The sequence below is a fragment of the Chanodichthys erythropterus genome, chromosome 13 (assembly GCF_024489055.1).
Source record: "Chanodichthys erythropterus isolate Z2021 chromosome 13, ASM2448905v1, whole genome shotgun sequence".
Classification (NCBI taxonomy): Eukaryota; Metazoa; Chordata; class Actinopteri; order Cypriniformes; family Xenocyprididae; genus Chanodichthys; species Chanodichthys erythropterus.
The window spans coordinates 26539307-26563282 of NC_090233.1; the positions used below are offsets into that span (position 1 = coordinate 26539307).

General features: G+C 38.6%; 1 protein-coding gene across 2 annotated transcripts; it reads right to left on the reverse strand.

Annotated features, from left to right (window-relative positions):
* Positions 1-6190: 6190 nt before the first annotated feature.
* enc1 (ectodermal-neural cortex 1) lies at positions 6191-20517 on the reverse strand. 2 transcript variants are annotated; one of them, XM_067407712.1, is made up of 4 exons: positions 19039-20517; positions 17486-17785; positions 15816-17340; positions 6191-10301 (listed from the first exon to the last, which is right to left on the reverse strand). In XM_067407712.1, exons 2-3 carry the CDS (start codon positions 17777-17779, stop codon positions 15859-15861), a joined length of 1776 nt encoding a protein of 591 aa, XP_067263813.1. In that variant the 5' UTR covers positions 17780-17785; positions 19039-20517; the 3' UTR covers positions 6191-10301; positions 15816-15858. The 2 variants fall into 2 exon arrangements, with proteins under 2 accessions (XP_067263813.1, XP_067263814.1); XM_067407713.1 differs by lacking the exon at positions 6191-10301 and adding an exon at positions 11147-11173.
* Between the last annotated feature and the right edge of the window lie 3459 nt (positions 20518-23976).

Below are 23976 nucleotides of genomic sequence, written 5' to 3' on the forward strand. Positions count from 1 at the left end.
CCCCTTATGATTAAGGAGACTGTCTCTTATTAGCGTGTTTTTTTTTTTTTTTTATAGGGGGTGTTGAAAGAAACTGTTGATTTGGTCTCCTTCTCTGTTCATCCTACACATACTGCACACACACACACTGCACAATCTCTCTCTCTCTCTCTCTCTCACATACACACACACACACACAAACACTTAATGGTTGCGTATTGCAAATGTTTCTTATTTGCATCTTGTTCTAGCCGCATAATGACATGGAAATTTTAACTTTTATTGAACCTCACAGTATGCCTATATATGCAAAGAGCATTATTATTTTTTTTGTCAAATACAAAATTGCCAATTAGTGTTTTCTTAGAGACATGACATAATTTCCTTGGTTCTATAAAGTGCAACACAATAACTATTTCACGAGTTCACTGGTTCATTTTATCCCAGTGCAAGATATGGTAAACGAATTTGCAGTTGAGTTCTAAATTCACCCTTGGATGAAAAAAAATAGATAAAATATAAATAATAATAATAATAATAATAATAATTTATATATACATACAAACATGATTTTTATTACATTTTAAGTGACAGTAAGACTTTCAAACTTTTTATTCAAAGAATCCTGTATTTTTTTTTTTACTATTTTACTGTATTTTTAGAATTTTGTTTGTTCAGTTTTGCTATATCTCTTCATAAATTATTTGCAGCAAAAACTTATCAGAGCGAAAATGAAAGGTTTTGATTAAAAAATGTGATAAGGAGATAAAAATCAATGACTTTGGCACACAGAAGTCATAAATTAACAGTTTTACCAGATTATGTCATGTAAAGTACACAGCCCTTTCTTAACTAAGCATTAAGCACGTATTTAATGTTAAATTCATCAAAGCAATGGAGCAAACAGTCAATATATGTCTGGGTCAGGGCAGGCTGATATTGACAACATCCCTCCCTCAGTAATTACTTTTCCAGTTCGTTAAAAACGAGCGTCTTTAACGAGAATGGCAGAGACCGATAAGAGTGAAGCCACTCGCAGCAGCTGAAGCATGAGCATTCTGTCCTTTAATTAAAGGTCAATAAACCTGATGTATTTCTCTTTTCTTTATTTCAGTTTGAGCCTGAGTGGAGATTCACTAGTCCATGCTGCTGGAGGGTGTCCGTCATTGATTCAGACTGAGCAGTGAAGCAAACTCCTCAAGTCTGTTGTTTTAAATGAGGTTTCCTGTTATGACAGCCCGTCTGTCTCAGAGGTTCTTCAGCATTTTCAACAGCTCTGGGATTAATGAGAGAAGACGGGTTTAGAGAGACTGCACTAACTCCCCACCCACCCACACCCCCCACACAAAAAGGAGAGATTAACAGCTTCTTTGGCACTGAAAATCACCATCAAATTTGTGTGTGTCACTGTGGTTTTGGGCCTGGCTGTGTTTTCAAAGCTGATGAATAGCAAACTGTACCCAAGTATAAAACAATGACATTTAAACAACATTTACTGCTGTTTATCGCAATCAGAGAATCACAGCCTACCTTTATCATGCAGGTGCTGGAGTTAATGGAGAGAGTGACAGTGTGTTTTGATATGTAATGAGCTGTTTCTAGTTCATGATAGATGTTAAAATGAAATGGCAATAACAACAGGGTGTAAAAAGAAGCTATTCAAGGGTACTATAAATTGTAATTTGAATTAAATTATTTAAAAATTCATATTTCAAAATACATCCCAACAGTAAAAATTGTGCTAGAGTTGCAGAATAATAATGACAGCAGCTGGTAGGTAATCTTTACCAAATGATGGAGATATGCAAAAGAGAGAGAGAGGGAGGGGCGCTATTGAGAGGTTATTCTACTCTTCTAGGCCTCGTAATACTGATCCAAAAAGCTCTTTAGTGAAAGAGTGCAGCCAGGATCTGGAGGAGAAGAGGAGAGAGGGAATAGGCTTGGACGATTCCGGTTTTTTGTGTGTGGTCTCAATCACAAGCCCCTTGAGACCCACCCCTCCTCTGCTGCCTTCTCTCTCCATCCATCGCTCTGTTTACATGGTCACTTTCTCTTCCCTCTCTTCCTCTTCTTATTTAATGAACCACAGGTGGGCCTGATCACAAACAGGCACTACTGAGGGCAGCTAACCTTCCTTGAGGTCACTATAGGGGCTATTATGTGTGTGTATATTTTTGTGTGTGGTCTCAGGTTATATTGGTCATTTGGGAATATATTTTGCTTTTAACCCCAGTGAAACCAAAAACATGATGGACTAATGCAAGATGTCACATCATAGGAACTTTTTATTTTGAATCTGTGATTTACTGAACCTGATTAGTTCTTGCCTGGCACGGCCATACTGATATATCTTCTACAAGATATATCAGTCTGGTCAGTCCGCCCTCTGCCGCGATTCGAGTCAACTCCAAACCGTACCGTGTAATCGGATTTGTTTATTTCAGCGACGCAATCAGCGTCACATGCGGCGAAAGTCCTTTCAATATCAACAAAGATTGCGCACGGGAGACCCGGCCGAGAGTTTGTTCTAGCCGTGAATTCAGTTTTAAATGACCAAAAACACATTAATTATTTACTTTTCACTGTTGACTCTCTTGACGCTTCGCTAACGTCATATCCGCCCTTCTCTGATTGGATTACTCCACTTCCTGTTTGCTCGAATTTGCTCCACCCTAGAAATCGAATTGATTCAATGGCCGACCAGACTCATCCGCTGGTACAGTGGTGAGGCTGGATTTTCCAGGCAAGATTAGTTCACCCAGTAATGAAAGTCACATACTTATCTTCTTGTTTTTGAAACATGTAGGCTATGATGTATTTATTTTCAGTGTTGGGGAAGGTTATTTTTAAGTAATGCATTACATTATTTTACTCCCTAAAAAGTACTTTTTATGTAAAGACGCATTACATTACTTTTGAATTGCATTTTCTTGTTTGTTTTTAATTTAACACAATGCCTCTGGACCTTTACTAAGGATTACTCTCAACATGGGGACAGGATAGGTGTTAAGTAGGATGGGAAAACAAAGTAACATGCACTACTTATTTAAAAAAGTAACTAGCCTACATTGTTGTACATTTTAAAGTAACTTAACTCTACTGGTTAGGCTACTTGAAAAAGTAACTATGTAACTCGCGTTACTTGTAATGCGCTACCCCCGTGGGTTTCACTCACGAGGCTGAGTGAATGATGACATAATTTGTATTTCCTAACATTTTTATGCTCAAGGAAAACTGTCAAATATTAGCACTGTAGCTAACACATGGATATAAACACACCGGTCCAACCGCGATATGACAACAATCATCGTCCGTCACCACCGAAAACGGAGCGTGATATGACACAATCAACTACCAAAGACAGCCAATTAAAACAGTTCTCTGTCACGCCGCAATGCAGAAGCATAAAACCAAAACACAGGCCTACCTGTATCTTCATGCCTGTCGTGATTCTTCACTGCACAATGTTTTGTAACTTGAGATTACTCATCCCTTCCCGAATCCACAGACAATCTTTATCCCCGATGTTTAATTACGTATTTACTTATGAAGCGGTGTTTCTGTCCAGTTAGGTTTCAGTGTGGGCGGGGCTACACGACGACTTTTAAATAGAAAAAAATTAAATCAGAGATGGTTTTATTATTAAAGCTGCATGCGATTGTTTTTTTCCTTATTGCAATGTAGCCTATATCCAAGTGAAATGGCTTTTCGAACAAGAAAAAATGTAGGGTGGGACTTGGTTTTGTTCATCGGGAATTGATTGGATCGTTGGATCACTGCTGTGATCTCATAGAGACAGAGCGACACGCGTCATAATCTGAAAACCACGCCCACGGGGGAAAACAATCCAACCGTCTCCATGTCTTTTCTGACTTATTACAAAAAATAGAACAATGTCTAAAAGCTGCTGTGTGACAAGGTGTACAGCTAACAAACTAATAAGTTTTTATAAGATGTCGACCCCAAAAAACAAATGTTTAAGGACACAAAAGTGGATACAGGCAGTGAGACAGAGCGGAAAGGGTCATAATTACTTTAAGAAATACACTGGAGGGGGTCGTAATCGACGACAACATATGCTAAACAAACCAACAAAAACAAACCATTCATTATTTTTTACCATGTCAAAGAATTATTTTATTATTATTATTTCCCCCCCCGTTGGGCGTGGTTTTCAGATTAACATAAATGCGCTCTGTCTCTATGTGAGTAACAAGTTGTCCTGCCCTCGCACCAGTAGAGACGTCATCAGAGAAAATTGCAAATGGGAGAGGAAGTTATTTTGATTAAAGTATATGGGGGCAAGTGAATTAAATAATAATATGCTAATGACAATAATAAATCATTTACAATAAATGCTGCAATACTTCATATCACCAAAAAAGTGTTCATTTTGATTTCATTGTGACTAGGATGTTGCCAAGTCTGCGGTTTTCCTGGGGAATTGGGCTAGTTTTTGCACTGTTGCCGCGGGTTGTTTTTCATGTCCGCGGGTTGAATCAACCCAAAATAACATGATATTTAGTCCCTGAAATACACATTTTACCAGGGGAGCCCCGCCAAAAATGCGTGGGACCCCCCTGAAATTCCTTGGGGCTAGTTTTGGGCTAGTTTTGACGAACAATTGGGCGGGTTTTGTTGTGAAAACCTGGTAACCCTGACTATAGGCATGATTAAGGCACTTTTTGGTTGAGAAACAACAAGTTTGGGGGTGCTTTTTGGGTTATAAAAAATAACGGGGTTACGAGGGTTATTATACTGAAGTTATGGCAGAATATGTAAATAAATATATGATTTCATTTGTTTAGAATGTATGCAGCTTTTGTAGGCTCATGGGTTGTATAATGTTCAGCTCATAAAACTACAGAAACCACACAGAATGATAAAGAGTGTAAGACGGGCCATAAGTGTTGGTAATTAGAGAATGCCATGAAAGAAATAGACACTTGTTTTGCCATTATTTTGCTATTTTTTACTTTGCCTGAAAACAGGGTGCTCAGCACCTGATTGATGATTGGATCCCATTTCACATTCAGCGACCTATTATTGGCCAAGAGACGGCGTGACATCTCAAGGAGGCTCTTACTTTGGCAGAAAACACAGAGCATGTGCCAGCTTACTGGAACTGACAGACATGTTGCCTGGCAACAGGAACTTGAGGGACATCATATCACATGACTGTGTTGACTGTGTGTATATATATCTATGAAGATATGTAATTGGGTTTTAAACTATGTTGATTGGAGGAAATTTCCCTGCCATTATACAATCCATATAATATCTCCAATATAAGCATTAATATTTACTATCCTAAGTTGTCATGTTATTATTATAGAGATATACTGTAATCACTTGGGTTATATGAGCCTGTGAGAACTTCATAGCTTTCTAAAGGGTGTGATTAAGCACATCTTCATCATCTTGCCATAGTGTGCCTGGGTATGTGTCAAGAGCCTGTAAAACTCGTCTTTCTTTAACCTTCTGAAAGGGACTTGCTTTATCACTGGAATGTAAACACTCCTATTCTCAGGAAGAGCAGGTTTGTAACATTGTGTGTCACCATGTGTCAGTTTACTCATGCTAAACCTGCTAGTTACACTAGGCAGGATGCAGAATGTTTTGAATGGTTAAAAATAGACTTTGGTTATTTTATATTCATAAAGGAATAAAAGGATCAAGGTAACAGGATGATAAAGAACGTAGGAGGAACTTCCAAGAAAAATGGCAATAGGACAGGAAAAGGAGGCCTGTGCTGGTGGAGGAGGTCTTTTTAAATTGTCATGCTTCACATCAGCTGCCAGAGTTTGCAGATAATGGTCAGGGTTGCCACAGCAACACTTGAATAAGTATCTTATGGGTCACGTATGGCCGTTACTTCCTGTCTTGCAGACACACACATACAAGATGATCTCAGCCTGTTCTGTACATTTATAGGGGCCCTTAATAAACAAACACCCATTTAATACTTCTACAGACAAGTATTGCCTGCCATATAAAGCTGGCCAGATATGTGAGAAATGTTTTAATAAGCTCCAAATAAGCCATGCTGGAATTAAAAGCTTAATTTCTCTGCATAAAAGACAGGGAAACTTACTTCAGGATTGTAAAAGCATGTACTGAAGTTATTTTTGTCGGTTATGAAAACCAGAATAATGCAATACGCTTTTATATCTATCAAGAGGAAAAACTCTTATCTTTATTTAGCCATGAATTTCACATTGTGAAAAAATCACTTGTACAAAATAATGTTAACCGCAGTGGTTGAGATAAAATAACAATACAATTATATAACACGACATACAGAAATGAAAAGAAAAATGACATCCACAAAAACAACAATACAGCCCAACATTGACAATGTTTTAGCAATGCGTCTGTTTGTGAAGGCATACAGCGTTTAAGAGTTCTCAATGCACACAGGCTTATGAGTCACCTCCGAATCAATCTTTCACTTGAGCAGGAGGACAGGGGGAAGAAGGGAGGGAAAAAAACAAAACACTTGACTATTACCAGCTCAAATGGAGAGGGGAGCAATGATTGTTGACCATCGCTGTGGCAACTGTGCTATGTGAGGGCGGCAGAATGAGGTTTTCTGATTGGCTGGAGGTTCGAGAGTGCAGTGTTCTGTGAAAAGGTATTCTGGAAGGGGGAGGGGTGTAAAGATCCTAGGCCAAAGGGAACTTTGTAAGCAAGAATTTCCTGGAGGAGATGAGAGGGTTTTTTGGGAGGATCATGAACCCCTTGCTACCATTTTTCCCTCTCTCGGGGCTTTCCTTCAACATTGCAGCTGTGCAATTGAACAACATAACATTTTATATTCTATTAATATAAAGCTATGTAATTTGTTTGTAGCATGTAGAACAGTGTTGTCACAACAGCTATAGCGTAGCAAACTGCCAGTGTTGCTATTCAACCCGAAAACTTCGTAGTCACTGCGTAGCTCCACAGTGAATATTCAAACAGACAGGTCATCTTTACAGGCAGTGCGTTTGACATTGACATGAAAGCACTATGGTCTGTGCCCTTATTGTAGACATCGCTTTTTTAGATTTTCAGATTTTTTTGTTGTTATTTTGAGACCTTTGGGATCTAGCTTTATCATTTCACCATTGAATCACTTTTTATGCCACAGACTGTAGCAACTAACATCCACTCTTAAAAATAAAGGTTCTTTTTGACAACTAGGATTCCATGAACATTCAAACACCAATTGAACCTTTTCATTGCACAAAAGATTCTTTGATAGCACTTTATTTTAGCAGTCCTGTTCCGCATGTACATACAGTATACTTATTATAACAATTACAATAACTGGGCTATAACTAGTTACTAACCCTGAACAGATTACTAAACCTTTCCCATGTAGTTACCTTATATTACCAGTACTTTCTACTACACTGCAAGTAAACGTACTGTAAAATAAAGTGTAACTGGTTCTTTATAGTGCAAAAAGGTTATTAGACTTCAAATGTTCTTTGTCTACAAGCGACACTGTGTCACAACAGCTTGAGACCATCTACACTGATTGCGCCAAAGCTAAAGCTCTGAATCCATTTGTTGTTGGAAGCTGTGTATGTGCGTGGAGTATGTCAGAAATAGAACGAGCATTGGTGTCACTTCGCATCCAGTGTAGATAGTATCTCTTGTTACAATGGTCTCCATCTGCTTGAGTTGTGCCACTCACGTCCAGTGTAAAATGTTTTAGGAAACAGTCCATTGAAGAGTTCTTTGGGGAACCCAAAACGGTTCTTTTATAGCATCACCTTAATTTTCAAGACTGATCCAGCAAGGTGTCTGTGACATACGCCTAATCCAATCAAAATATTAACAGCACAGCTGAACTCTAAGGGACAGTCAAACTTACGATATGCTGGTGACAGTTCCAGCTGTTCTGAGAGCAGCTGCGTACGTCACATTCCTCAGATAGATCTACATGAACATTACAGCCCACAGAGACCCTGGGTCAGCCTGAGCTCTAGTACTGACAGAGTGATGGACACAGAGCAGGGTAACAAAGTCTGCATACTGGACAGAGTTTGGCATGGGGTCACTGGGCACTGGTCGAAAGCACTTGCTAAACAATGCTCATGTTCTAGCTGATTAAACTTCATGCTTTTTAAATGCATAAATTGAGGTCCAATTATACTGTATAAAACAAAAGTTGATGCAGGTCAGTGCACCATCACAACCAGGTGGATTGATCTGTTGTTTAAGGACATCAGCCCCTGGTTTCACAGACAAGGTTTAAGCCTAGTTCCAGACTAAAATGCACGTTTGAGCGGTTTTAACTAAAGGAATTGGTACGGACATCAAAATGCACACCAGTAATGTTTTTTTTTTCCTAAGGCATCTTTATAAAAGTTACTTAAATGTCCTAATTGAACTAAGGCCTAATCCTGGCTTAATCTAAGCCATGTTTGTGAAACCAGGCCCAGATGTTTAACTTCTATTAAATCATTTAAAGAATCTGGATCAATTGGGTAATGTTTAAAGAGATAGTTCACCCAAAAACGACAGTTCTGACTCTAGAGGGCGAGTAGATGACAGAATTTTAATTTTTGGGTGAACTGCCCTGCAAGTCTGAAGAATTTTCTTTGCCGTCCTCTAATCTCTCAAAACCAATTCCCAACTCCCCCATCTGCTGACCTACCCACTTGCACCCAGGGTAATCTGAGGCTGTGACATCATTCGGCTCATTCTTATCCTGTCAAAGACCTTTGACCCCCAAGCCTCCCTGTTTTTGATCAGATGAGCAAAAGGCTCAAGCGTTCGCTGACCACTACAAATTCCACCTGCTCAGTCAAAATTACCCTACGTAAATGTGCAAAAAAGCAGCAGGAACACAGAGCGTTTTGGGCCATGCTTGGTACAAAAACCTGTTAACTTCTATATATCCAAACATGTATGCAAGCAAAAAAAAAAGAAAAATAAAAACAATAAAAAAAAAAAATAAATAAAAAAAAAAAGTAATAATAAAAAAATACAATGGAAAACAAAAAGCTTTAAAAAAAAAAAAAAAAAAAAAAAAAAATCATAAATTAAGACTTAATAGACACTGAAATATTTTAAGCCAGACAGCCAGTTTCTTGCACTTTTCTTCCTTTTTTTTTTTTTTTTTTTTTTTTACATTTACAGTTTAGTTGTTGCCATAGAGACTGCATTCCCTCACAGGGTGACGAAATGGCTCTCACCTCTTTTCTCTCTCCTTCTGTTGTTCACGTTTACTGTGACTGTATGTGCTTATAATAGTACAGGCAAAAATGGCAAAGCAGAAGTGTCTTGCACAATTCTAGTTTTGTGCAGGAGAATCTTGAAACTCAAGTTGGTCGGTGATCAGAAGCTGGAAGGATAGTGTCTGTCGGCGGTTTCTCAGAGGGCATGCTCACGCTGTTTGTCGGGTGTTTATTTTGGCGGGGGTGGGAGTATGATCGGGTGTTGAGTGGGGTCAGATGGACTCTCGTTCAGACTAACATGCTGGGACATGCCTCATCCGCACTCACTAAGTCACATACGCACAGCTGGCGCATGTACCTTGGGACACACTGTGTCCGTGTCCATTTTCACACCGAGCTGCTAAGGTTTGTTCAAAAGGAATGGTTTAGCAACAGTCTGTCCTCCTTGTACAGACGTGTGAAGGACAAATGCGTAAAAAAAAAGCTCTCATGTTTCCTTCGGTCCTTTTTATTCTTTAAACCAGCAAAATAAGACGTTTATCAGTCCATTAAGAGCCCACCTCAGCCTCTCTCCTTTTGAGCAAGGTCTATTTTTTAACATCACCGTGGGAGAAGAAAGGGTAGATAGATACATATCAGGATGTGAGGTACTTTTCCTTAAGTATCTTAAGATCTTCAATCATGCGTTGAGACTCCTGTTGTCTCCCAATCAAAAGCTTCCATTCATCCTTCATGCAGTATAGAACTTAAGACAGGCATATGGGTCTATTTTAGCTTGCATGGCATCAGCATTGTACAAAAAAATGGTCAGAGTACACAAATGTGTGTGTGTGTGTGGGGGGGGGTTTGGGACAAAAGTGATGATTATGCTGGTTATGTTGGAAGCAGACTGGGCTTTCAGGATGCATCACAGTTCTTTTGGTTTTCACTATGAAGCCCACGTTCTGATACTTCACAAAATGTAGGATATGACATCACAATGTACTCCAAGCAGGATTTTGGCGACTTGCAGCAGAAAAAAAGCTTTGCGACTGGACTTCGTACACGATACTTAGCTCTTATGGGAGAAAGTCTTTGTAAAATTGCACTGGAGGGTTATAGCGTTTCTTCACAGTTGGAATCCAGTAGACAATAACGACACAAGGAACTCTGTGGAAAGATAAGAAAACAAAAATACATTAGGAAATTAAATTCCAATTGTTTTTTCCCCCTTATCATGCTACTTTTGAAAGCTAGACTAAATAATAACACCCAGAACTTCATGTTCACATTTCAGGAAAGAATAACATCTCACAAACATGATTCATACAATGACCCTGACCATTTGTTTCTGATCTTTTCTTTTCCCCCCCTCAAGAAAAACAAAAGGAGAGGACAGGTCAGACCCTCACACCTGTTCAGCAGCAGATACAAGCCAAAAGACATCACAAACAGAGCGCTGTACTCTTTTAAAAAAGGTCTGCATTCAGTCAGATCATTGCTGCTATTAAGTTAACAAAGAAGTGTTTTAGGAACCTAGAGCACAACTAGATGTAGTGCAACAAAAGCTTCCTCTTTTGTCCATTGTTGCACCCAATGCGATACAGTGTATTTTTCCTCTTTGGCTTTGACTCTAGTATCGTTTTACAGCCTTAAGCTTCTGCAAAGGCCAATATACATTCTGAAGTCATGTATTCTCTTTCTCTCTCTCTCAGGGTCTCTAGCTTGAAATAAAGGAGAAAAATGAAGTGGAGGTGATCATTAGAAAGCAGAAGTCCCCCAGAGCATCCAAATCAAGTCCTTAGCACACATTCTCTCTTCTATTTCCATTCCCCCCCAACTCCCACTTTCTTCTTTTAAGTTGTGCTTATAGCTCATATAAATGACAGTAAAGGGCAACAGAGCCCTGCAGTTACAGAAGAATCACTTGCCAATTAAAACCCACTCAAACAGAAGCCCAAAGAGACTGGAAGGGGGCAAAGCCAAATCCAAATCCATCCCACCATCGATCCCGGGGCCGGTTGGGTGTAGATTCTACAGAGCTGTTTTTGAAGACAAAATGTTCAGTGAACCATGGCACTTCATCTAAGCAGCATGAAGCTGACGGTGAATGAACACAGCTTAGACTAATGACCTCCCTCCACTCCCACACCCGCCAAACACAAGCCTGGCATAAACACGCACGTGTACGTGCAGATCGCGCTCGTGCATAAGCGCAGGAACATAAAAGCCGGTTTTTACCATGGCGGATATTTTCAATTAATTCAGGTTTATTTTATATGGAGCTAATGATATTTTCTGTCTCTAACCTGTCACCTGTTCCTGTCCTTTCAAACCTTTGCTGTGATTGGAAAAAAAAAAAAAAAAAGCCATATATACATATTTGAAAGAAACTGACACTTTTGTTCAGCAAGGACACAGTAAATTGACCAAATGTGTAAAGACATTTCAAATAAATGCTGTTCATCTAACTTTTCATATATATATATATATATATATATATATATATATATATATATATATATATATATATATATATATATATATATATATATATATATATATATATATATGAATTTATTTATATATTTATTTATTTATTTATATATATAAAATATTATAATGTAATGTAATGTTATTTAATGTAATAGATAAAATTTATTTATTCCAAATATTGTTTGAAGTCTTGGTGAGACTTTTCAAAAGCATTTTAAAAATTACTAGCCCAAACTTTGAAACAGCAGTTTACATGCATATTTTTATTTTTGCATCATTTATGCATCAAACTAACTAACTAAAAAAAAAAAAAAAAAAAAGATATTTAAGCTGTAAGAGCACAAATTCAGGAGCACTGGTTTCTATGCAATATCAAAATACTCAAATATTGGCTCATACTTCAGTCTATCATCCTTTAAGCCTTTTTTTTCAAAGCAATGTTCTTATTTTTTTTTAAATTATGACTTTAACTTTAATATAATTCCATATCATGGACCTTCTATCCAAAGTGCTGAAGATTGAGGCCATTTTTTTGTTGTTGCTGTTGGCCATGTTTGGGGGGGGGGGGGGGGGGGGAAGACATGTAATGCGTTATTCCATCTGTTCTGAAATAATGCAGTGCGTCTGCAAAGAACATCATTGAAACGTTGCAGAGTTCAACAGCACATTTGTCCAAAAAATGGTCTCACAGAGAGAGGGAAAAGATAAGAGATAAAGAGAGCAGTGTGTCTACGTACGTAGGAAAGGGAGGATTTCTGTAACCAGATGCATTCCCATGGGAGAGAGATAGCAGGAGTTTGAGTGTGAGAAAACACAGCCAGTTGGAGAGAAAGAAAGAGCAAGACTGAAAATCTTTGTTTACCCTCCCTTATCCAGTCCTCCCCCTCTCCCCTCATCTCTGTCTTCTCTCTCCTCCCACTCCTCTGGCCAGCAGTGAGGCTCCTCATTGTTAGTGGGGAGGAAGCTTGCTTAGAACACTTCATGGTCTTTTAAATGCATAGGAATGGCTCAGTGAACAAAGGAAGGACCACCACTTTGAAATTAACTGCCCTGTCGAGGTGGGCAGCATTTCACAGGCACACAGTCACAGAGACTTTAAAAGCAAAGCTAAATGACCAGTGCATAAGGGTCAGGAATGGAATGAGTGTGGTTTTTCATTGAGGAGGAAGTTAAGTTGGTGTGTATTTTGTTTAGTCTACAGTCCTGGAGTTTGGTTGACTATCAGTATTTAGGGGTTATTCTGTTCTCACTGCACCTTCCATGAAGGCAGAGAAGAAATTAATGTATAAAATATTAATTTCATTATAACAGGCAGAGATAAATCTTTATATTATTTGGTGCTTTCATTCAGAGAGTAAAGAAGACAGTGCTAAATAATCACCCTCTATGTGTTTCTCTTTAAATGGTGACTTCCCTTGCTTTGTTTTTTTTTCCCCCCACAATGTCTTTGGCTCTTTGAAAATGTTCGTTAAATAAGAACAAAAATATTGTCTATACATTCACTTTTCTTTCCAAAGAAATACAACATATAAATGCATCCAGTGTGATTTCTGATTTGCACCTAAACTCACATCACAGTATGAATTTCAAGGATTTCAGCACACTGTAAAACATGATGATTAACATTACCGAAACCATTTATGGAAAACAACGGCTATGACTCATCTGAATGACCTCATCTCACTTACTGTTTTGCTTAAAACATGCATAAATAAAGCCAAAAAGATTTCCGAATGAAAATTATTTGTATCAACAATAGCGTGGGTTTACGTTGATCTCTGACATTCCACTACAGTTATGAATCTATGCATTCAGTTTTGTTTTGCCACACTGTTTTATCGGTGTACATCGACCATATCCATTTCATCAAACCCGATTAACCAGGCACAGACACATCTGTCAGATTACAGCAAAAATTTGACTTTTCTTCATTTTACATTTTAGTTCGACTTAAATTGTTCCACTGTGTGTCGTTAAACTAACACACCAAGATAATGCTACTATAGCCCTACTTCTTCCACACACGTTAAAGGTGTGATCACAGAAGCGAAATTAGATAGATAAAATCTATAATATATAAAAGTATTTTTCTGTTGGTCAATGCGTCAAATCGCCCTCATGCAAAATTCCCGATCGTGTGGATTCCTATTGAAATTACTGGATTCCCTGCAGAAATTCACCAAACAATGGTAAATGTGACAACACATTAATCAGAAAGACAGCAGTGATGCACAATGTGCATTTAATCATTCAAATATTTGATTACGCATTGTGGAAATGTACACTCAGACGGACAAAGAAAGACTCTAGCTCAACAACACAACAGTCCATTGTAAATGAAGTGCATAGGTAACGAACTGTTCAGACTTCATGCAAGCAAGATCCATGTTGTCAATTCACTGCTCATCAAAATACACAACACCTCACCATTACTTTCTCTGCCTTTTCTCAGAGCCTTCCCTCCTCCTCCTCCTCCTCCATTTGCCCTACCTCTCTTCCCTCCTTCCTCCACCCTTAGACAAATTCCCCCCTCAGGAACAATAAAAGTCTTCTATTCTGCTTCAATTACCCTCGGTGCAACGCCCCTCACTGCACGCTCATAACTCATTCAGCCCTACCGCAAACCGCCTCCTCACAACAGAGGCACACAAACACACAGTTTTACTTGGGATCTAAATTTTACATGTGAAGATTTGCATGTGCCCACATTCACATTAAAATTCAGGTGTAGCCTAGCATCATTCTATGGTAGGTGCTTGAGGCTTGCATCTCCAGCTCAAAGACCAAGGCTCTGAATTCTCTCGAGCAAGGATCTCTATTTTTTTCCCTCGTTCACAGTCTGGAGACTGATCAGAAACAGCCTCCATATCAGCCAGACCAGACAGAGCACACACACACACACTGCATCAGTGGGCATATCACTGCTGAGAGGTAGATACTGGAAAGCCTGATGCCCTTTTCCGATGCAGTCCTGCTGTGACCAAAGCTTGTTTTCCTGGAGACTGAGCAAGGCTCAATGCTTAACAGCCAGTATTTTTATGGACTCAGGAGACGTGACATCTGTAGCAACCTATTATAAAACATCCATTTATGTACCAGCTTTGAAAGTTAACGATTGAAGTGAAACACTGAGATTAGTACACCTATATAAGAATATCCTCACAGAAACAAAGAAGGAGAACTGGAAAAAGACAAGAAATGAGAAAGCACTGGGGAAGTGATAGAAATATATCTGATTGCACATTTGAGCAGAGTTGACCTGGTTGATATACATAGCATGCTGCCTTGCCATTACTTTCCTCTCTGACTCCTAAGACAACCTAATTGCTCTGTCAATACTCAATTTGCCACTGATTTTAATAAGATTCTCTGTCAAAGTATGCACAATGCAGATCATGAGGAATAAATTAAATTGCTATAGCCAAGTGCAGTGTGCATACGAAGAAACAAAGAGCCATGTAACTTTGTACACAGGACTTTTTCCAATGTGTCAGTATGCTTGAGGGTACTGTACGTGCCAACCACAACACTAGGACTTTCTGAAAAGTAATTTTGGGAAAATTAGCAAATATTATTTTAACATGTTTAATGAGATGCATCCAGCCCTTGTTAATTAAGGACATTAACACTTATTCCCTTGAGTTGCAAGGAAAATTCTCTCAAATGTATTTCAGTCCTAATTAACTAATAAAACTAATAAATAAATAGATATAGTATTTATTTTTAATGACCCGAGTAAATTCATTTTAGTCACCCTTTACTCACCCTTATGTTGTTTAAAACCTGGATTAGTGTCTTTCTTCTGTTGAACACAAAAGATGATATCTTGAAGAACACTGGTAACCAAACAGTTTATTGGACCCATTGACTTAGTATTTTTTTTCCTACTATGGAAGTCAATGGTTGGTTACCAACATTCTTCAAAATACCTTTGTGTTCAACAGAAAAAAGAAACATAAGAGTGAGTAAATGACAGAACTAACCCTTTCACTGTTATTAAATTCTTAGTTTTAAAAGATTAATTATTAATACAGGTTAAAAAAAAACAAAAAAAACATGAACATTGTCATTTTACTGACACTGTACTGCTACATATTGCATCCCTTTGTATAATTGGATGAAAAAACAAAAAAAAACAACAACAAAAAAACAAGTCTGGTAATTCTGTATTTAGATTGCACAACATACCTCATAGGAACAGTAGGGGCACACAAGGGAGTACAGGCATGCTTCAGGCTGGGAGGTGTTTCCAGGTGCTGACGAAGGCGGTGGGGATTAAGGAATAAGGTACGGTAGTGATGCTGTTCCAGGCATCGAGCGTGGGGTCATAGCAGTCTAGGGTTTTACAGCGCTGTGTACCAAAGTAGCCACCCACCACATAAAGTTTGTTTCCAGAGGCCACCGCCTGGCAGCTCATTCGTTTCGCTGTAACATCTCCAACTTTAGTCCACTGATAAGTCTCACTGCTGAATTTGTAGGCAGAGCAAGCAGAGAACTCTGTGTCGCCCCCCATTACAAAGATCTGGTTGCCGAGAACAGCAGCTGCAGTGTAGCGCCACGGCTGTGGGCAGGACGCCGGGACCGTCCAGCGATTTTCTGAGGGATCGTAGCACTGAACTTTGGGCAGCTTGTCGTGGGCCACACTCGTCCCTCCGAAGGCGAACAACTTAAGCTTTACGCTGACGACAGCTGCATTACTAACTCCTTCTCGCAGTGGAGCCACCATGCTCCACTTGTTAGCAACTGGGTCAAACTGCTCTACCTGCTTCAAGGACACCGATGGTGATGCAGGCAGACAGCCAGTGGCAGCTGTGTGACCTCCGACGACATACAGGCAGTGGCGTAACTCAGCAGAACCGTGACCGAAACGTGCTATCAGCATCGGAGCCGCTTTGGACCATTCCTCGTGTAATGTATCGTACACCCAAACGTCTTTAGACACGCCGTTCTCTGAGCCCCGGCCACCAGTCACGTACACTTTGCAGCCAATGGCACAGGCGCTGAACTCCTTTCTTGGGCTGGGGATGTCTGCCTTTGGAATGATCTCTTTGGCCTTTTGGTCCACCAGGTAGAGCTTGTCGCACATAAACGTAGGGCCGCCCAACAAGAAAAGGGCATGACTGGTCTTGCGGGGCCGGGCGCAAGGACTGTTGACGACACCGTCGTTTTGCAAGATGCGCAGTTTGCAGCGTATGGCCTCGTCTACCAGCTCTTTGCTTTTAGCCTGTGCGATGATGAGCTCCTCCGTAGAGACGTTCTCCATAAGGAAGATGGCAGGCAGGAGAGCCAGACGCACGGTACGGAGCAGCTCTGGAAGGTGACAGTGCCTCCTCTCAAGGTCATAGTTCACCCAGTTGAGAGCAGACTCGTAGACCAGACGCTCGTCCTCGGTTTCGAGCTCTTCGTGTGCCAGCAGTTGGACCAGCATGTCCTTGGGGAGCTGGAGAAACTCCTCAGTCTTGCAGATAGCAGGGAAGTTACTGAGACACATGCTCCAGGACAGCTGGAACAGCTGGGTGCACTGATGAGCGTCCGAGAGCATCAGCATGCCCAGGCAGTTGGATGGGTGGAGGTTCTTCTCCAGGAACTCGGCACAGGCATCTCGAATGTCCTGAAACTCCAGCATGTCACCAGCCTCAAGAAGAGACTCTGCATTCTCTTCATTTATTATTACTCTTGAAGAGTAGGCATAGTCCAGAAGGAGCTCCAATACCTAGACAAATGCGGAGTAAAAACTAAAGTTAACCTAAGTGAGAACCTCTCATTTTTGCAGACAAACTGCAATATGAATTATTTAAACTACTGTTTCACTTCAACACACTTGGACTAGAATACAAATTGAAACACTACAACAATACCTCTGGATGAATGGAGTCCCTGAAGTCCACTTCACTGTCCTGACTCTCTCTCAGCCCTCCGCTGAACATCGCTTCAAAGTAGCGGCTGCAGGCGGCCAGCACAGCCCTGTGGCATGGGAAAGAGCGGTTTCCTGCGTGGAGCAGAACATCTGTGAAGAGTCTCTGCTGACGAAGAGCATTCAGGTGCATTAGCACGCTGTCTGCGTATGAGGACTTGTGGAACAGGTAGATGTTCATTGAGCCCGTGCTGGCACGAGACTTGCGGTTCTCGTGGACACAGACAGACATTTTCATTGAATCCTGAAAAAAAAAAAGGGGGAAATTATTCTGTTGACAAAACTGTGGTATACTGCTGGGCTTTAAACAGCCTCCGTTGTCTGTTTCAGAAGTTGACTGACATCGTTTTGAACGATATCAGCAATATACACAAAGTCCATGCCAAACCTCAATATGAAGGCAGAGAAAGATGATGTAATTCTGCAAACACAACATAAAAACCAACTGGAAGCCTCTCTGATGTCTAGCCGACTGGAATGCGAACAAATGCAAGGGAGTCTAATCATTACCAGGTGTTCAAAGGCGGACGGATAAGGAGGGGAAACTGAAGAGGGAGGGAAAACTTTCAGAACTAACCCCGCTGCCTAAAATTTACTGTGGAAAAGCGAACAAAGAGTTGAGCACCAGGCACAGAGTCAACACTAAGTGTGTCAATGTCACCGACTACCATCTGGTCACCTATATGGTGCACATTCAAATCCAATCAGTCTGAATTTCCATGTAACTGATACACGCCCCCTGGTCCCTGCCGGCTGTCAACATCCCTCCGGGGAGAATTTAATTGTGTTTCCGCTAATGTTGTGCAGAGGCAAAATGTAGTTCCGAACTGGCCTAAATACATTAAGGACACAAAGCAATGGTGATGTATCACACCTGATACAGTCCAATAATCCATTTAAATTGGCCACAGCTGTGAAGTACAAGAGCCAGAAACCCTGTGCTGACATTGGCCATTAATTATTTTGTAACACAGCACTGAAAAATAGCAATGTAATGCGAATGAACTACTAACTTACAATGAAATAAAGAGTGTTATAACAAGTAGTCTCTATAAAAAAAATAAAAATAATAATAAATAAATGATTTTCAAGCACCATTTATGTCCATGCCAACAGATGTTACAGAAACCTAATTTTAAATGAAGACAGATCTACATTCTTATGACAATGTCATAGGTGCTCTGACATCACTATTTTGTCATTTATCATTATACAATTATATCACTTAAACTATTATTATTTCTACTGCTATTATTATTGTGAATAAGAATAATACCTTAAATAATAATTACTTGTTTGAAATATAATTATTTGTTATTATTTTTATTATTATTAATAATAATAATATAATAATAATAAATCACATGCGAACATAAACCCCCACCAAAACATAGCTTTAAAGTATAATGCAAGAAATGTTCAGCCAACCTACAGCGAGTGGTGACTAAAGAATGCACGTGCATTTACATTTATAAACATACTGACTGTATATATTACCTGTTCAGGAGCAATGAAGACTTCAGTTTCGTCTGCCTTGGCCCTCGAACATGCCACAACGCGACGCGGACAGAGTCACAATACTGCACGCTGCACGCTCTGGTAACAGCGTCCGATGTCGCGTGGATAAACCACAAAATAAACAAATGAAGAGTAATTGAATCCAGATGCTTTTAACGTAGGAAACTAGCCTACAAATATAGTTTGGTATATTGTTGCTGAGTTACATGGAAAACTATTTTCCTCTATTATTGTGACTGCGGTGCACAAATACATTTGCTCGTATCGTCACACAGCAGCTCTCGCGTGCAGGTCTCTCAATAGTGAACAGCTGACGGGTGTGAGCTTTTAGAGGAGGAAGAAAGAGAGGCGGAGCGCTGCTGCTCTTTACGAGAATGTGGGAGGAGATAGACTGCTAAACTGGCAGAGATAAGGAGATTGTTGGTTGGGGGTCATTAATAGAATAATTAAGGAATTTTATTAGGCTGCATGTCACCAGGGAGTTTGTCTGTATGAAAGTATTCAAAGTCATTGCATTAATTAATGATACTTTTCGTGATAAAAAGTCATAACACCTCATTTATGCAAGTGCTGCATAATTTAGGTGAAAGTTAAGTGGAACTTAGGTGGAAAAGGCGCTATTGTTCAATCATATAAACTGCACTAGAGTTCAGCCCAAACTTTGTTCCTCAATAGTTTGAGATGCACTGCACAAGTTGGTTAGAAGGTTCAGAGCTATTATAGAATTTAATGTACAGAACAATGTCGCCCCCTACTGAACAAAAGGTTAATTTGCGTTGTCTGCATCAGACCTGTAAATACCATTGACATATCATGTTAGGTGATTTAAATTTCTACATTCTGAATTAAAATTTTCAAGATTGGTCTTGGGTTTTGGGAAGTAGTGTGGTACTTTACTCCTTTTGTAGCCTATAAAAATCGCACTGGATTAGGTTATTACAATTCATGGCAAAAGGAATGTTTGGAAATACGTAAACTGACAGTGAAGTGGTATTACGGTTCATTGCATTAGTAAGGAACACAACAACGCGTCACCTAGCGGCAGGGATGGGTAGTATTTCAGATACATGTAACGTTATTTATTTGAAATACAAAATACTATTTTGAATTGTAAAGCCTTTGAAAAGTATGGCATTGGGTGAGTGAATTTTCTGCATTAATAATTGGAATAAGATAAGTTGAGGATGTAATGGTTGATTGGTACTTGTTGATTAAGTTGAAATTGGAACATCATTCAGATTTGCCTTCAGTTAACATGAAGGAATAAAGGAGCAGTAGCAATGGGAAAAATAGCATTAGCCAGTCAGGCTTGGTTTTTTTCAACTAGCGAGTCAAATGTATTTAAGCGATACTGCTTGCTAGGACTTGGTGATATGACGATATATAGGCCTATATCATGGCGATTATATAAAATTGTGAATTGTTTTAAGTTTTTCTATATTCTTAATATATCTCTGAATGCAAATATATTCATGCAGCTTTTAATTGGCAGGAGTTATTGAAACATTAGAGTGATAAATAAACATGGACCAATGAATAATAAAGAGGGTTATTACTATGTTATTAAAAGTGCAGCATGCATGCCACAAAAAACTCATATTCAGTATTTGCTCACTGACAAGCAGCCTTCTGTGTGCAGGTAAAAGGCCAAATATACACAGAAATATGTGACCCTGGACCACAAAACCAGTCATAAGGGTCATTTTTTTTTTAAAAATTGAGATTTATACATCATGTCAGATAGGACAATATTTGGCTGAGATACAACTATTTGCAAATCTGGATTCTGAGGGTGCAAAAAAAAAAAAAAAATCAAAATATTGATAAAATCACCTTTAAAGTTGTCCAAATGAAGTCCTTAGCAATGCATATCCACTCACAAAAATGCATTTTTGATATATTTATGGTAGGACATTTACAAAATATCTTCATGGAACATGATCTTTACTTAATATCCTAATAATTTTTGGCATAAAAGAAAAATCAATAATTTTGACCCATACAATATATTGTTGGCTATTGCTACAAATATATCTGTGCGACTTATGGTTTATGTCTTGAGTGAAGGTAAGCAGTTGGGAGAATCGAATGTGTATCAGTATATCAGGTCCATTAGCTCTTAAAGTGACAGCAGCATAATATTCTTGCTGTTGTCTGTGTCTTTAATGTTAATGAAACAGCAAAAGAAAAAGAGAGAAACACTCATTGCTCTTAACTAAATCTTTTGTAGCTTTAATAAGTATCATTGTAAAGACAGTGTTTTCATTACATCATATTTTATGACTTTATTAAATTTCTGCGATATTTCTTCTGTTAGGTAGACCTACCTGAAAATTGTAGCACTCTTTATTTTACTTTACCTTTGTTTTATCTAATTTGAATCTATGTTTTTGTCCTATTGCTTCCATTTTATTACAGTTTACTTGTCATCAATAATGAGAACTTTTTACTTACATTAGTTAGCCTAGTATTAGTTTCTGCTGTTGTATTGAAACTGGTATTAGAGAATAGTGAAATTTCACTGGTATCTACAATTTGTTATCGTAATAACCTTATTACCAATACCAGAAAAAAAGAAAAAAGAAAAGACTTGCTACTGTGAAAATTACTGATATTATGAAATAAGATTTTGGTCTGTGATTTATTTTATGTGATTTATTTAGTAATGTTCACCACAAGAAATAGGCTGCAGTATAACCTGGTCAGAAGTATGGAAATGGCCGCTATTTGATATTTTAAGCACACACAATGCCTTAAACTAGCCTTTTGATATTTGAGTGCTTCTAAAAGGTATTGAATCGATAGACGTCTGAAATGCACATGCACACACCACCATGTCATCAGTCATTCAATAAATAATATTTTTTTAGTTACTAAGTAATTGAGTGAGAAGTAATAATGGTGATAGGGGAAAAGTAGTATTTGCTTTTTTTTATTTCTTTCTGCACAGGGGAAGGTAAGATGTAGGTGAAATGAAAACAAAAGTTTCTAAGCAGTTGTATACAACAAAATATTCTTTGCATTCAGAATTGGTTCCAGATTTCAGCCTGAAAGAGATACTTCACTGAATGGCCAATATTACATGTATTTTCAAAATACTGTATTGTATTTAAATACATTTTTTGTTCTACACAGTATTTAGTATTTTATTTTAACCCTCTACAGCACAGCGTTACCCTCAGGAAATGGTTTTCTTAAGCTCTATGTTTAGTAAATTTTTCTTTAAATGATGACAACCAATTAGAAAGGTTGACAAAGTACAAAAGAACAGTCTAGTAAGGTGTGGGAGTCACTATCATGCACCATTTAAAGGTGGGACATCCTGTTCTGACACATGGTCACAGGAGCACATGGTGTGAGAAGAAGGCAAGATTATTTGCTTTAGTAATCTTATTTAAAATGACATGAACTATATGAAGGTGTAGAGAAGCCTTTTGTCAGGTTTTATGAAGTTTTTTTTATTATGTTCAGAAATTCAGTTTTTCTTTCCGTTGCCTCAGGGCAACGGTCTGCGATAAGGGGTACTTTTCGAGTATGTTTTGGACAATAACTCACACTGGCCATAATGTGTTATAAGAAGGGAAGATGCAGGGTTCCTGGGTGTGCAGGAACACCCAAAGTGATGTGCAAAAATGATAACATACACCTCTATTTCACAGCAGAGAAGAACTGCTTTTTGTTTCGTACAGAGGGAAATCTTAGTACATGAAGTACATTATGACACACTACATGACACAAACCTATGCATGTATCAAATTCAATATATCAATGTCTTTCAAGTGTTTTCCCTTTTTTACTTAATGATTTCTTGACATTTTTTTTTTTTAATTTGATTTTGATGATAATTTTTTTTCTATGATTCTGTACCATTGTTGCATAATATTGATTGCACAATCAATAAAATGTTCCCAAATGAACCAAAAAATGATGTGGAATATTTTTTTATGTGCCATCAACATGTGTGCAGTAGTGGGTTAATGCATTTCAACTGAGGTATTTTTTATTTTAAATACACTTTCATGTATTTATGTCCATCTCTCCCACTCGTCAGTACCCTTTGTAACTGCCCTTGGCTGTTTTCCAAAAGCGTCCTAAGCCGTAGAAACAACTGACACCAATTATCTACTTAGGCTTACAATGCTTTTGGAAAAAACAGTCCAGTCCAGTGCTGAATGAAAATTCAGTCAATATTTGATCACCCTGATGTTGTTCTAAAGCCTTATGCCTTTCTTTCTGTTTTGGAAACTGTATGTTTTGAACTTTCAGAAAGAAAAAAAAAAAAGAAAAAAAAAAGACATTTTCATAACTTAATTGTAACATTGGCAAAACATTCTTAGAACATATTTTTGTTAGCTGGTATATTCACTATCTCTGTTGAGAGAAATTCCTGAAACAGACATGGTGTGTTAAGCTATTTTCTTTCTTATGTCAGATTACAGTGTATCGAACATATCTAGTTCTTCACGGTCACCATGATTTTGCCAAGTAAAACATCTTTGTTGATCCTGGAACAACATTCCAATCAATCAATCAGATTTGAGGGACAAGTTTACCGTTTATGTCAAGTTTGCAACCAGGGTTAGGTGCTTCTACATCAATGTTATTCTTTCCCCTCTGATTTTAGGGATACGTTATGGGTAGTAGGGTTAGGTTTAGGGGTTAAAGGGATAGCTCACCCAAAAATGAAAATGTGATGTTTATCTGCTTACCCCCAGGGCATCCAAGATGTAGAGGACTTTTTTTCTTCAGTCGAACGCAAATTATGATTTTTAACTGCAACCGCTGCCGTCTGTCAGTCAAATAATAGCAGTGGATGGGAACTTGAACAATAAGAGTCGAAAAAACTTCCATAAACAAATCCAAATTAAACCCTGCGGCTCATGACGGCACATTGATGTCCTAAGACATGAAACGATC

What these genes read in the sequence shown, in the direction of transcription:
- enc1 (XM_067407712.1), bottom strand. Translation starts at nt 17,779, where the DNA reads ATGAAAATGTCTGTCTGTGTCCACGAGAACCGCAAGTCTCGTGCCAGC. An exon ending in GGGACTCCATTCATCCAGAG is followed by an intron (nt 17,341 to 17,485) that starts GTATTGTTGTAG and finishes GCATTTGTCTAG; the next exon opens with GTATTGGAGCTCCTTCTGGA.